This window comes from Centruroides vittatus, unplaced genomic scaffold (genome assembly GCF_030686945.1).
Source record: "Centruroides vittatus isolate TY-2023 unplaced genomic scaffold, ASM3068694v2 contig_3166, whole genome shotgun sequence".
Classification (NCBI taxonomy): Eukaryota; Metazoa; Arthropoda; class Arachnida; order Scorpiones; family Buthidae; genus Centruroides; species Centruroides vittatus.
Window position 1 is genome coordinate 106048 of NW_027122035.1, and position 13152 is coordinate 119199.

Sequence of the window (13152 nt, forward strand, 5' to 3'; positions counted from 1 at the left end):
TAAGGAAATGACCTTCCTCTTCGCTTTGTTTTTGCCCTTATTCATTTTCAGGGATTATGTGTAAACATAAAATAAAAATCCTAAAATTTTATATCTAAATAGAAAAAAAATAATACAGTACATTTACCTTCAATTTACGCTTTGAAATGAATCTTATCTTAATGGTCCAGGAATGTGAAAGCACTTTGAAGGTTTAATTAACGTAATTAAAACACACATAGAATTTATCGACAACAGATGTCAGCACTTGACTGCATTGTCTTGTCTATCGTCTGTTTTACATATTTTTGTCCAGGTGGTGTTTTGTTGACTTAAAAAATAAATTATTTCATTTTTCGCATATTCATGCAATAATATTACTATAATAAGTTCATTTATGCTATAATAAGTTTAGCTATAATAAGTCAATGTGAGACATGACAAAACGCATGAGACTAGTCGCCAACTATACTGCACAAATAAAAATTTGCATTAAAAAATCGCACAAAAAAAGACCGCATAAAAACAGGTTTGACTGTAATTGAGATTCTTTATCCTTGTTGAATCAGTTAACCTGCATTAATTTGTGTTATATAATACTAAGAATGAATTTAATGACTTACCATGTAGTGATTTCTGACTTTGTGGTTGTTCAGTTACTTCCACATCATCTTGGTCTGACCCTTCGTGTTGAAGAACAACTTCTGGTGAGAGAACACAAACATTAGCCAAACTCTCGTCGTCAGTTAATGATTCGTCTGTCTTTGGGCTGGATTCGTTATTGTTTTTCATCAAATTCTTCAGTTTATCTTGTAATGCAACTTTGACATTATCACAGCATCTCTATTAACAAAAACAAACAGAATCGAATAAATAAAACTAATAATTTGGTAAAGAAACTAATAGAAATTTTAAAATATTTTACATAGAATGTTATTGATTAGTAAACCAAAATGGCAAGAATTTATAGATTATGTTAAGTTATGATTTAAAAAGAACTGTAAATTCTAACCATGTACTGTAGTTTGATATTTATACACAGTATATGAACTTATTTTGTTATGTATCATCTTCAATCTTATTAATTCCTATAACATACGTACAACCTTAGATTGATACCTGTTAAAGTGTTGCAACTATCCTTGTTCACAGCATTATAATACCTTTTCTGTAAAATTTCTCTATGTAGAGTTGAAGCCATGAACAGCCACTGATGGAAATAAACAATGGCACCTGGTATTCTATACTGTTTCCAACTGGACTATTATCTAGATTTTGCACTATTTAACTTAAATATAATGAGAGTTGTATGTTCAACAAGGGTATAGCTTTAGGAGGTTCATTGTTTCGTATTAAGGATTGCCAAACATTGTCGTAACAAGAAACATATCATCAATTGATGTGTTCAGAATGCTTAATGCTATTTATATAATGAAAATTCAAGAGTCAACAGTAAACATTAAAAAATAAAAAAAAAACCAGTACATTAATTAATTACCTTGCATGTAAAAGGAACTGTTGAGTTTTCAGAATAATCTATACATTTTGGGTGAAAGAGACATAAACAAATGGAACACTGTAATGATGGTAATTCTCCTAGGGCGTCGGCACAACGTTCGGAACATAACTGAATCTCTGTCTCGTCTACGTCACTGTAAATAACTTTATATTAAACAATTCAAGTCTTTGTAACAAATAAATATAAAATGCATACATGATATTTTCTGAATGTTAATCAATGCCAGATTGTATCGCACTTTGTATATATTTTACAAATGATCCATATAAGCATCGCAGAATCTACAAAATCATTATTTTCTTTCATTAGATCTTGGAACCAAATGTGTTAAATTTGCTAGATTGTGGGTTCAAATCCCACTTCAGGTTCTGCACTATTTAATGTGATTGATGATCAGATTTTAATGAGAATTATTGTTTGAGGAAATTCAAAGGCTGCTATTGTAGCACTGCAAATTAAATAAACAAAACTATTATAAGTCTTTAAATAAATTACAATATACGAGGAGGATCCAAAACTTCAGTGACCTGGGATATAACTCCTTGCCTTAAATAGTTTAAAACACTGTTGCACAACCACCTTCAAAATAATCCATTTGGATGATGATATATTTTTACCTGCACTCATACAACTTGCAGATGTTGTTTCATCAGTGGAAAGCGAAAAAAAAATCGCAAAAAGGTTAAGTCAAGCAAACAGGTGGGATACGGAAATGGAAAGCACAATGGTACCATTTCTAGCAAGAAACCTGTGACCATTATGAACTGATGTATGGCACATTATCCACTTTGCCACCTCTCTGGCTGTTTTTGATGGATGGACTCAAATGGCATACAGTGTCCAGACAACACTTCTTGTTTACTGTCTGCTGTCGGGAATAAATTTTGAATGAAGTAAAAGCATTATATGAGATATTACAAGTGGTTGCAAAAAAATGGCTTATGGCAATGCTTCCAGAAAAACTGTAACTGTTTCCAAGAGAATTATTTTGAAGGTAGTCATGCATTGGTGTCTTAAACTAGTCACAGCAAGAAACTATATGCCAAATCTCCAAATTTTTGGATCCTACTTCAGAGTTTTAATACATTTAGAAATCAGATTAATCAAGTTTCTCAATGAGGTGAACACATGTTCTTATAGCACTTAATAATTCGGAATACCGAATAAAAATTTTGCTCGTGTGTGTTACACACACGACCGAAATTGGCGAGGGGTATGTAACATATCCCTCACCAATTTGGTCTATTTCTTGTCTTTTTTCAAAGTGTCAAGTTCTGAACTTTGTTATAATACAAGCAGGCATGCGATGCAATCACATTGCTAATACATACACGATATTGGCTTATTAAATTCTTTTTATGTTGCAATGCGGATTGTAGCTATTTTTATTACAGTTAAATATTTTAAAATCTATTTAAGAATTGGTACATGTTAATAAAACAATGGATTATTTGAAATTAATCATGCTGACTGGCTACGGGTGATGCAGATATTTAGAACAAAAAATATAATCTGCATATTTTCAATCAGAATATATGCAGACAGTGACAATATTTAATTATGAAAGTTTTGATTAAATGATTGAAGTGAGAGAAAAATAACAGCAGCACTTCCAGTTTTCTGAAATGTGATAGACTTATATAATTGGCAGAATGTAGGACGCATATCAAATTCTAATTGGTTGTGGATAATATTTTCGTTGCTTATTCCTTCATATATAAAGTTTACAAAGTCCACAACTGGAGTATCTGTATAACTATCATAAGCCCTTACTACTCCAGTAGATAGTTGTTTAATAATGAAGAAAAACAAAGGTATTTTGATAACTTGAAACCGACCGTTAAGTTGCACTACATTGTGTATGAGAAACAATAGAAACAGAACACGACACAGTTTCAAGTTATCAAAACAAGTCATAGAAACAGAAACGGCAGACTTCATCCTGCGTAAGAAATGCATACAACTCAACAACAGAACATTACTCACGTGGAGAAGATACAAGGTGAGATTGTTAAGACTTTAACAGACATAAAATACCTTAAGGTACGTCTTAATCAACTAAAATAAAGATGAAAGGAAGCCAAGTAATCGTTAAGTTGCACTACATTGCGTATGAGAAATAATAGTAAACAAAGGCAGTTTTTGGCTGCCTTCATCGGCCATCTTCGGGCTAATCAAACAGCGATCGAATCGAAAGTCTTTTTTTTTTTTAAAGCAGAATTTCACGTGGAGCAGGTCAGATATTTGAATGCGCCGTTTGATTTTGCAATTTGAATACAACTGATGGTTTGAAAGCATAATCGAAAACAGTGTTCTGTCGGTCAAATAATCATTTAAGAGAAATTCATATTCTAATTGAAGAGTAAAGGTTTGTTTCTATACCTTTTTTTACATTCAAATATCAGAATGATCTGCTCCACATTGAATTCTACTAGTATTAATAAAAAATTATGGAGAATATATTAGTTGTAAAGTTTAATTTGGTAAATTTCAGCTTTTTCTCAGATAAAGAATAGATGATAATTGTTTAGTGTAGTATTAAGTGATTTGTTTCTAATTTTACATATGATAACGTTTGTCGAGATTTTCTTTGACATATTCAAAACAGTTAATAGAAACACGGGGTATTTATTCATTTGGAATCTGATTTAATGTGAAAATACATAAAAAAAAAACAAAGAATAAATAATTACCACATATTAAAGGCTTAATTTGAAAAACAGCAAATTATGTTTAAAATGCATAAAATTACTCTGGCTCTGATTTAGAAAAAATTAAAACAAAGCCTCTTGATAAAAAAAAAAAAAAGGAAAAAAAAGGGAAGAGGAACTATTCACAAACTCTGTTGAAATTAATTATACACTGTGTACATGTACAGACAAAAACATTTAAGTAAGACAAACAGGAAGGAAGTACGAGATAAGATTAAGCACCAGAATAAATTTAGAATATAATAAACTAATTTTAAAGGTCACATAAACATAACGAAGGAACAGAATTACTTGAATAAATACATAAATATGAATATTAATAAATTTTATCTACTACAGCACACTCAAGTTGAATATTCGGTGAACATACTAAACAAAATTTTACATCTAGTAATTAGGAAAGTTCTTTCGGGAGTGATACGTGAAATTACAGTTAAAAATGTTAATTAGAATTAAGTAAATTTGGGATTTACTTGTTATAATCCTCACCTCTTCTAAGTTTAACTGTAAATACTATTTTAGAATAGTTTAGAAATTGTGTATGACGACATCTGTTACGGGATTTTACTACGAAAAAACTTTCATATTATTAATTATAACAAAAGGCAAAGGCTTAATTTTGATGTAAAAATGATTTGAAAAAATATTTTAAATGCAAACAACAAGTAAAATTTTCATTAAGTCCGATCCCTCCAAATACGATACAGGACCCCTTACACTCCGTACTCCAAAACTGAACAACACCAATGCCCCTTATATACAAGCTATTGTGCCAAATTTCATTTCTTAATCTTTACTTCATCTTGAGATATTAAATGAAATAAGACATCAATGCACGCACCTGAATTCCCCCGCCCTTTTTTACTTTTTTGGGTTCAGGGGTCTGAAAATTTTGAGATTTTCAAAAAACCCAGAGGGAAGTGAGAGAGAGAACCGACGAGGGGCAACGTGCCAGAAATGTATCTTTGTGTTAAAATATAATGCTGGAGTGAGAAATGAAGAGACTTCTGTAATATAGAGAAATTTTCATTTGTTGTTGCACTTTTAAAACACGAAGGCATACATTTTTAGAGAGTAAAGAAGTGTTAAAATATATTCACTTACTTATTCTTGAACTTTTTACACGGAGAATATGCTCCAGTAGAATAATTCCTTTTCTGTGAGAGAAGGAAAGGTCTTGCCATTCTCAGTTTATTATCAGAATTTACTTTATTTTCTGAGTTATTCTGGATAAAATTCCTATTGTTATTTATGCTGACCGGCGTAATGGCTACAACGGCAGTATGTATAATTTTTCCTTCTGGATTCAGTAATAAATTCTGCTTTGATAATAACTTTCTTTTACCTGGCTGAGTTTTCGGCGACAAGTTCAAGTTAGACGACAACTTTTTCTTGAAACCGACGATCTTTGAAAATGTGCCACGTTTTGGCGAGTGAGGAGACTTCACATTATTTGCTTGTATGGGTGAATTTCTTTTATTCAGTGGTCTCTCTTTCGCTTTCCGTACAACCTCAAATGGTTCTCTGTATATATGTCTTTTATAGAAGGTGAAGTTGTGGGATGTCAACCCCTTCGTATCTTTCATAGAGTCCACTACAACAGGATATAATGTGCTTTCATTATTGTATTATTAGATAAAATTTAAAATGCCAAAGTTATAACGATACTTACAATAATTTATTACATCAGGAATTGAACGCTGCATGTAAAAAGATAATGATTAATTAAAGAAGTTATTCAAAAGCTTATATCCACACATTTATTATTTGTGACCTTTCTCAATTAAAAACTTTTAATTGAGAAAGGCTAAAACACTTTTTTACACATTTATTATATATGGAAGCATCAAGGATGACCTTAGAAAGGTTGAAAAAACTTTGAAGTTAGAAGAAAATAGATAAAATTAAAGGTTAGTGTTATAAATATATTAAAATTTTAAGCATTTATACAAAAACCTTTATTTCAATTACTTAATTTTTGTGATAAAATGCCCATTTAGCCTAGTTTTAATTAAGAATAGTGGATTTAATTAAAATTATCTTCAATTAAGTTTAATTAAATCAAGTAAAAAATCTGTTAAAAACATGCTTTTAGGCAATTTGGGCCCATCACCAGCAGCTCACGAGTTTATCAGCAAATGATCCAATGCGTTAAAGATGGACAGGGCCAAAATACAAGAGGTCGATTTTATTTTCTTCCCGAGAAAAGCAGTTCTTTGTGAACAAATGCATTATTTTAATATGGAAGAGAAATGAACTAATAAAATAAACATGATAATTCAGCATGTGCATATCTGTATATAACATTAAACATTGTATAGGTATCCCTCATACAATAAGGCTTCATTCTAACAGTTCTAGAATTTGGAAAATCTTCCATACAAAATTTCACAATTTATAAGTGCAAACTCTGTTATTCTATACTTTTTTTTTAGTATTCAAGCAAATCCTGGAGGGAAAAAAATTGTTTGGTATTTGATTGAACAAACACGTCCTACTAGAACACTTTTATTTTGTCATCCATAAAAAAAATTTATGATAAAAATAAAAAAATGAAGATGTTGCTAATATTTGCGATCAAGAACAAAAAAACATTCAGAAGACGACGATACTTTGTAAAAAAACACCATTGTTTAACCAAAATTAATATTAAAGCATTATACAGCACTTTTAATTGTGATTGTTAGTTAATTATTGATTGAAAATCAATTACTGAGTGCTTTAATAAACACATTTCTCTTAGTAACGAAACTTTCGCCAATGTTTGGAATCTAACCTTATGTTTCACACTAGTCCTTTGTTTCGTATAACAGATTTGCATAACATGGCACTTTTTCGGAATGTAACTACAGTGTTATACGAGGGATGCCCGTACTTTTGGATTTGATTATTGCTTCAATTATTACATATATAAGCATAAAAACTTATTATTCTTTAAAGCTGGAACCTCTGTACAAATTGATAATAAATCGATCTTTCATTTGTTTCCAGCAATGCTATATTCCGAAAGTCCGGCTAAATCTCTTCTATAGATGACTGATGCTAACACCTGAATGAGGCAGAAAATGCTTGCTTTTTGCTTATATCAAGGGCATTGCCGAAAACGAACGAAAACTCAGTTTATTACCAATTTCATGTATAAGCTATTAAAACCAAAAAACACGCACCAATTTCTTCATGCCATCAGGTGAACGATAATATACATCACACATTCTTTTCCCTTTAAGTGAAGTGGCTCTTTCGACAACTTCTCTCGACCATCCTAAATTCAAAATTAATTTTGACATTATGTTAGATGAGCAAAAATATTAAAGGATTTTAATTAGAAACATTAGAAAATTTGTTAAAATGGAAATCAAAGATATAAAGATATCCCAGCAAAGTTATAAAAATAATCGCATCCCAATGATAAACGTACTCTGTATATTGACATGGGATAAATGTTGTTTTTCTTACATTCCAAAAGATAATTCAGTTTAGCCCCTGCTTTTGTTACCGCTAATGTCAATTTCTTGTATGTCCTTGCCAGCATAGCTATTTATAGAAACAATTTTCACTAATAAATACCGGTACCTGTAAGATTAAATATATCTTCCACAACCTTTAGATTTCCGGTACAAAACGAATGTAGTCACTGAACTAACGTTTTCAATCTTTAACTAAGATCTTCATTAGGTTCTTTGTCATTTGTGAAAATGGAATGTTACGAATATAGAACGTTTTTTTGTATACAAAAATTACTTTTCTCCAGTATGTAGTAACGATCGAAAATTTTGAAATCATTTACTAGACAGAAGTCTTTCATAATAATGATGTGGTCTATCTTCCAAGGAATAATATGTAACTACCAATGCGAATGCTCATCATAAGTATAGCACCATGTATAAGATATTACATTACTATCATTGAAATTAATACAATTCCCCGATTTGGTTGCTTTGTAAATCTCAAGGGTTTCCAAGGCCCTGATGTAGTCTGTTTTGTATGATTTTTTTATGAGACTGGTGTTATTCAAGTCGGCTCTTACATTGGGGTCCGTGGCGTACGTTGACAGGGCGGTGGTGTCTTTTTTGGCAATGTCATATTTATGTTCAGCAATCTTTTTTTGAACAGACCTTTTGGTGAATCCAATGTAGACAAGATCTCTTTGGAACTTGTGATCCCTTATTGGGATACTGTACACACCTGGTGCTCTTAAATTATCTGGTGTGTCTTTTGCGTTTCTCAGAAGCGAGTAAATAGTTTGCGTTCTCGAGTAAGCCAATTTGGTGCCCTTTTTTAGTGCTATTTCCTTGTATAGAGATTGCAGGTTTTTGTTGTATTGTATAACTGTGTGTTTCACATACGCCATAGACCCCGATGTAAGAGCCGACTTGAATAACACCAGTCTCATAAAAAATCATTCAAAACAGACCACATCAGGGCCATGGAAACCCTTGAGATTTACAAAGCAATCAAGTTACTGACATTAAAGTTAAAATATAAACAAAATTATATTTTGTTTATATTTTAAACTGTTTTGCCAAAAATTAAATATTTTTGTTGACTGCCAGCATCGATTTAAAATTGCCAGCCAAATTGACCCAATACCAGCCGGATGGTAACCCTAACGTCATCCCATTTCTCCTAAATTGGGACAGTTAGTACGACTGAGTGCAATCTCTCATCGCTCCGACTATGTGGAAAAAAGTCCACCTTGGCAGATGTCACCTCAGTATGGGGTGTCATGTATTCTCTGCTTTGTAGACACAAAAAGCTTCCAATAAACGAATACTTAATTGTTAATATTGTAATTTTAAAAACAATTTCTGATGGAGTGAGATTTGTTTAAAAGATTTGTTGCTGTCAGACGTAAGGACATGTCATAGACTAAAGTTTATAAAATGATAGTTGTAAATGACCTCTCAGATTACCCTCATATATCAACCGTTATTGAATTTGTTCTTTCACACCCAGTGCACACTTTTGAGTGTGAAAGGTTTCGGTAAAATGACATTAACAGAAACTCCAATTGGAAACTGTCTTATGTAAAAAAATGTCAGTAACTTGTTAAACATCTCGATAAATGGCCCCCGAGATGGAAATTTGATTTTTATTCAACATTTGTTGCCTGGTGTGAATTAAAACTGAGAAGAATTGTTAATAATGTATGATACTTGTGGGTTGTAACCATAGATTTATGGTTATATCGGCAGTGCAGTACACTGTAATAATGTACAGTATCTATGAGAATAAACAAATGTTTAAACAATAATGTATTGTGTATTATTTTGGGTAGCCTCACAAATGAGAAATATTAGCTACAGTTTATAAAATTTTGCTACAACTTTTTGAGTAAAATTAGCTAAAATGCTGTAGAAAATTTTTTCCTAGCTTAAACCCTGATTATCCTTCATAAAATTGTTTTACGGTATATTAATCAAAAGACAAACATAAAACAAATTCATACCATATTTAAAAGGTTCAAGAAATTTTTCATTAATTACAGTACTTTCTTGATTGTCTTCCCCAGAGAGATCCGATTTCACATTTGCTTCGTTCATTGAATTATTTTCTTTACTCAAGTCGATGTTTTCCTTACCTGCAAAATTAAAATGTGTAATATTCGTTTAACATAAAATAAAAACTGAAATCAGACTTTAAAACAACGAACAGACAATGTATTTTATTGCATATTGATAATAATGATCTGGTGCATATACAGCATGCTACATTTACATTTACCAAAGGATCAGAAGGCCTCCACCAACAGGTATAGCCTTGGAAAAAGAAATATGAAGAGTTATAGAAGTTAGAAGAATGAAGAAAAGAAAAGAATGACAGGAAAGTGTGAAATATGAGACTACAGTGTGCCACCCGAGAGCCAATTGTATAACATCAATGAATACAAATTACAAACACATAGTTGTGTACAGAATGACTGTCTCTACAACTTGAGGCATTAGGAGCCCCATAACGGCTAACTTGCCTTGGTGCTCAACACACAAAATGCGTATGAACAGCCCCTTTCGGGGAAAAACAGACAAAGCCCTCCATGGCTTAGGAGGTAACATAATAAAATAAAAACAGCATGCTACAGTAGACTTTCGACAAACCAAAATTCCTTAACTTGTATTTTATTTTTGTCCCGACTTAACTTCCTTAGGCTCAATGCATTCTGTTTTTCTATAAGTCGACGTGGTTTTGAGGTTCATTTTTGCTACCTCGAAATTTAAGATCTAAAGACTTTGAGTATGTTACCTGCTAAAGTGGCTTTAACATAGCTGGATAAGCAAATCAATGACGTGACCATTCATGTAAAATTGACTGTCATTGGTTTGCTTACCAGCTTCATTAAAGCTGCTTTGCTAGATGACATATCCTTTATTTTGTATGCTTTCTTTTGCACATTTTAAAGGGACAGATGATGATATCACAAAGTTAAAGACTGCTACCATGTAGAATTCCATCTCCGATTGTAGAACATAAAATTCAAAATTTTAATGACATTTTACTTCTAAAGTAACAATTGTAAGATTGGGCAGAAAACAAAGAATTAAACACAAACTGGCCAATCAAATCTTAGCACTTTAAATCATTATTTCCAAAAGCTTTAGATTCCGAAAACAGACAAACTCATACAATCAAATGTATGAGTTCATCTATATAAATCTCAAATAAATTAATATTTAATTTAGAAGGTTCTCGAAGAAAAGGATTGGCCCAGAGCAGAACTCAAACCGGTAACTCTTGCATACTACATGGATGCGTTGCCAGTCTTGCTACCGGTCCTCAGTCCGATCTTCGCCTCCAGAACTATTAGTAACTAATTATTAAATGTAGCCATAATACAGCCTAATACAATCCGGCAGATTATTTGGTATTAATTGAAAATTGGATTATTTGATGTTTTATGTATGTACAGAACATATAAATCTCTTCTTTGGAACATTCATACTGTTTAAATTTCACTGTGAGATTTGAATTGCATATTGACATTTTCATTGCTAATAGCAGCGGTTCTTAACCTTTCTAGTGGTCAGCACCCCCTCGAATCTGAAAATAAGCTCTTGCACCCCCTTAAAAAATGTGTATTTATTTGTTGTACGAGGGTTTCACCCAATTCTCGAACCGTGTTAGAGTGAATCCGTGCTATAGAAGTGCCATGTTATATGGGGGTTACCTGTAAATATTAGCGAGGTTGAGGCCAAAGTTTTAAACACGAAAACGTGTACGTTGGACGTTTAGCATCGCTTTTCTGTAAGCCTAGAAGTTTGACAATGGTGTTTGGAATGTCTTTTCAAGAATCTTAAATTATTTAAAGTCTTATCTCCTAATTTTTGTACAAAATAATCCAGATTCCAAGAATACTCTTTCTGATTCAACACTTGTTGGACGAATGGTCGTTAAATAATCAAATACTATTTAAATATACTTCCCCCATACTTTTTGTTTGCGGAAGTACTCTAATTCTTTTTTACTATTCGTTTCCAATCTTTCGTGTTTTTTGCTTGTGGAACTGACCTTTCCTGACATTCTGTTTTTTGTTTGATAAGATCATAGAGTTTCTGCTTCATTGATAATTCGACATTAGGTGTAGAAGTATCAATATTTTTGTTATCTGACTCTGAATTGGAATCCAAATCAGGATCATTTAAGTGCCTCTGACTACTATCGACAATAATCGAAAGCATTTCAACAATGCTTTTGATTATTGTTGCTTTACCGTTTATATTAAAAATGTCATAATTTTCTTGACCTGACAAAACCAAATTAGGGTCTGTCAAATAGTGTAATATGTCTGAATAAACACTCCTTCTCTCCTTTATGCTATATATTAATGCTTTTTTCAGTTCAACGCTTAAAAATGTATTTTTGTTGGTTAATTCATCCAACATAAGTTTCAAAGTAACATTGGCTATGTGAGATAAGCAGAGGGTCAGGGGGGGAAACCTCGCTGACCACTTACGCTGCACGGGTTGGTAAAACCCGACCTTGTTGTCGTCGGATGGCTAGGAGGGCAAAAAGTGAGTGGTGAGGTGCGTCAGTAAGTCGACAGGCGTCCTTACTTTGACAGGAGACAGGTTTGACAAATAACAATGAAGGTTTATTAACTAACAAAAGCGAACATATACTAAAGATACACATAAAATAAAGGTATACAGATAACTACTGCTAAAATGCGGATAAAATATCCCTATCGCTAATCGCGCTCTAACCAATAAATTAGTCACGTGCCTAACCTTGAGTGGGAGAGAGTTTACAAAGTCGATATACCTTAATATGTGGTCCGATGACTGTATGCGACAACCTCCTGGACTATGGAATCTGGAATCAGTCTTATTATCCAGAACTGGAGACACTGGATTCAGACCTTCCTGGATGATCGTGCCCTTTCCAGAATCGATCAGGTTTTTATGCCATCGTGGTTGGCACTGAGCCAGTCTATTATTCAATGCTCGATGACTACTTTGCTGACTCGCAATGACTGGGACTTCTGTTTTCTCTTTCTGATTTGATCACAATGACTTGGATTTTTGTTTTCTCTTTCTGATCGGATCGGATGACTTCTTATCAAACTTGCAGGTCATGAACCCCCTTTTAACTCTCGAATTTATGCCCTCAAAACCTACGGGCTCACATCTACATATAAATTAGTCTTTTCATTGCAGTGTTTCAACGGCTAACTTAATGGGCTGCAGGCTTGAGATTATATTTGTAGTAATTTTATTTCTCTGTCATTGAAATCTAAGTCCAGTTTCGAATCTATTAGACATTTTCGGACAGCATCTTTAAGTAATAAAAATCTTTCCAGCATGTTTAGTAAGCTGTTCCACCCGGTTCTACAATCTAAAATTAAAGGAAGTTCTTTTTCAATAATTTCTTCGACATATTTTTGTAGTAACATATTTTTGGTTGGCGATTTTCTAAAAAGTCTTACTATCTGTCATATTTTCGTAATTA

General features: G+C 32.5%; 1 protein-coding gene across 2 annotated transcripts in view; it reads right to left on the reverse strand.

Annotated features, from left to right (window-relative positions):
- LOC136973384 (uncharacterized) overlaps window positions 1–13152 on the reverse strand; it is a 47726-nt gene that overhangs the window by 14555 nt on the left and 20019 nt on the right. For both annotated transcript variants that reach the window (XM_067268107.1, XM_067268108.1), the window contains exons 3-8: window positions 9659–9790; window positions 7377–7471; window positions 5882–5909; window positions 5314–5803; window positions 1478–1631; window positions 603–822 (exon numbers count right to left, since the gene is read on the reverse strand). In XM_067268107.1, coding sequence (XP_067124208.1) covers window positions 603–822; window positions 1478–1631; window positions 5314–5803; window positions 5882–5909; window positions 7377–7471; window positions 9659–9790 — 1119 coding nt within the window. The remainder of the gene's footprint in view (window positions 1–602; window positions 823–1477; window positions 1632–5313; window positions 5804–5881; window positions 5910–7376; window positions 7472–9658; window positions 9791–13152) is intronic.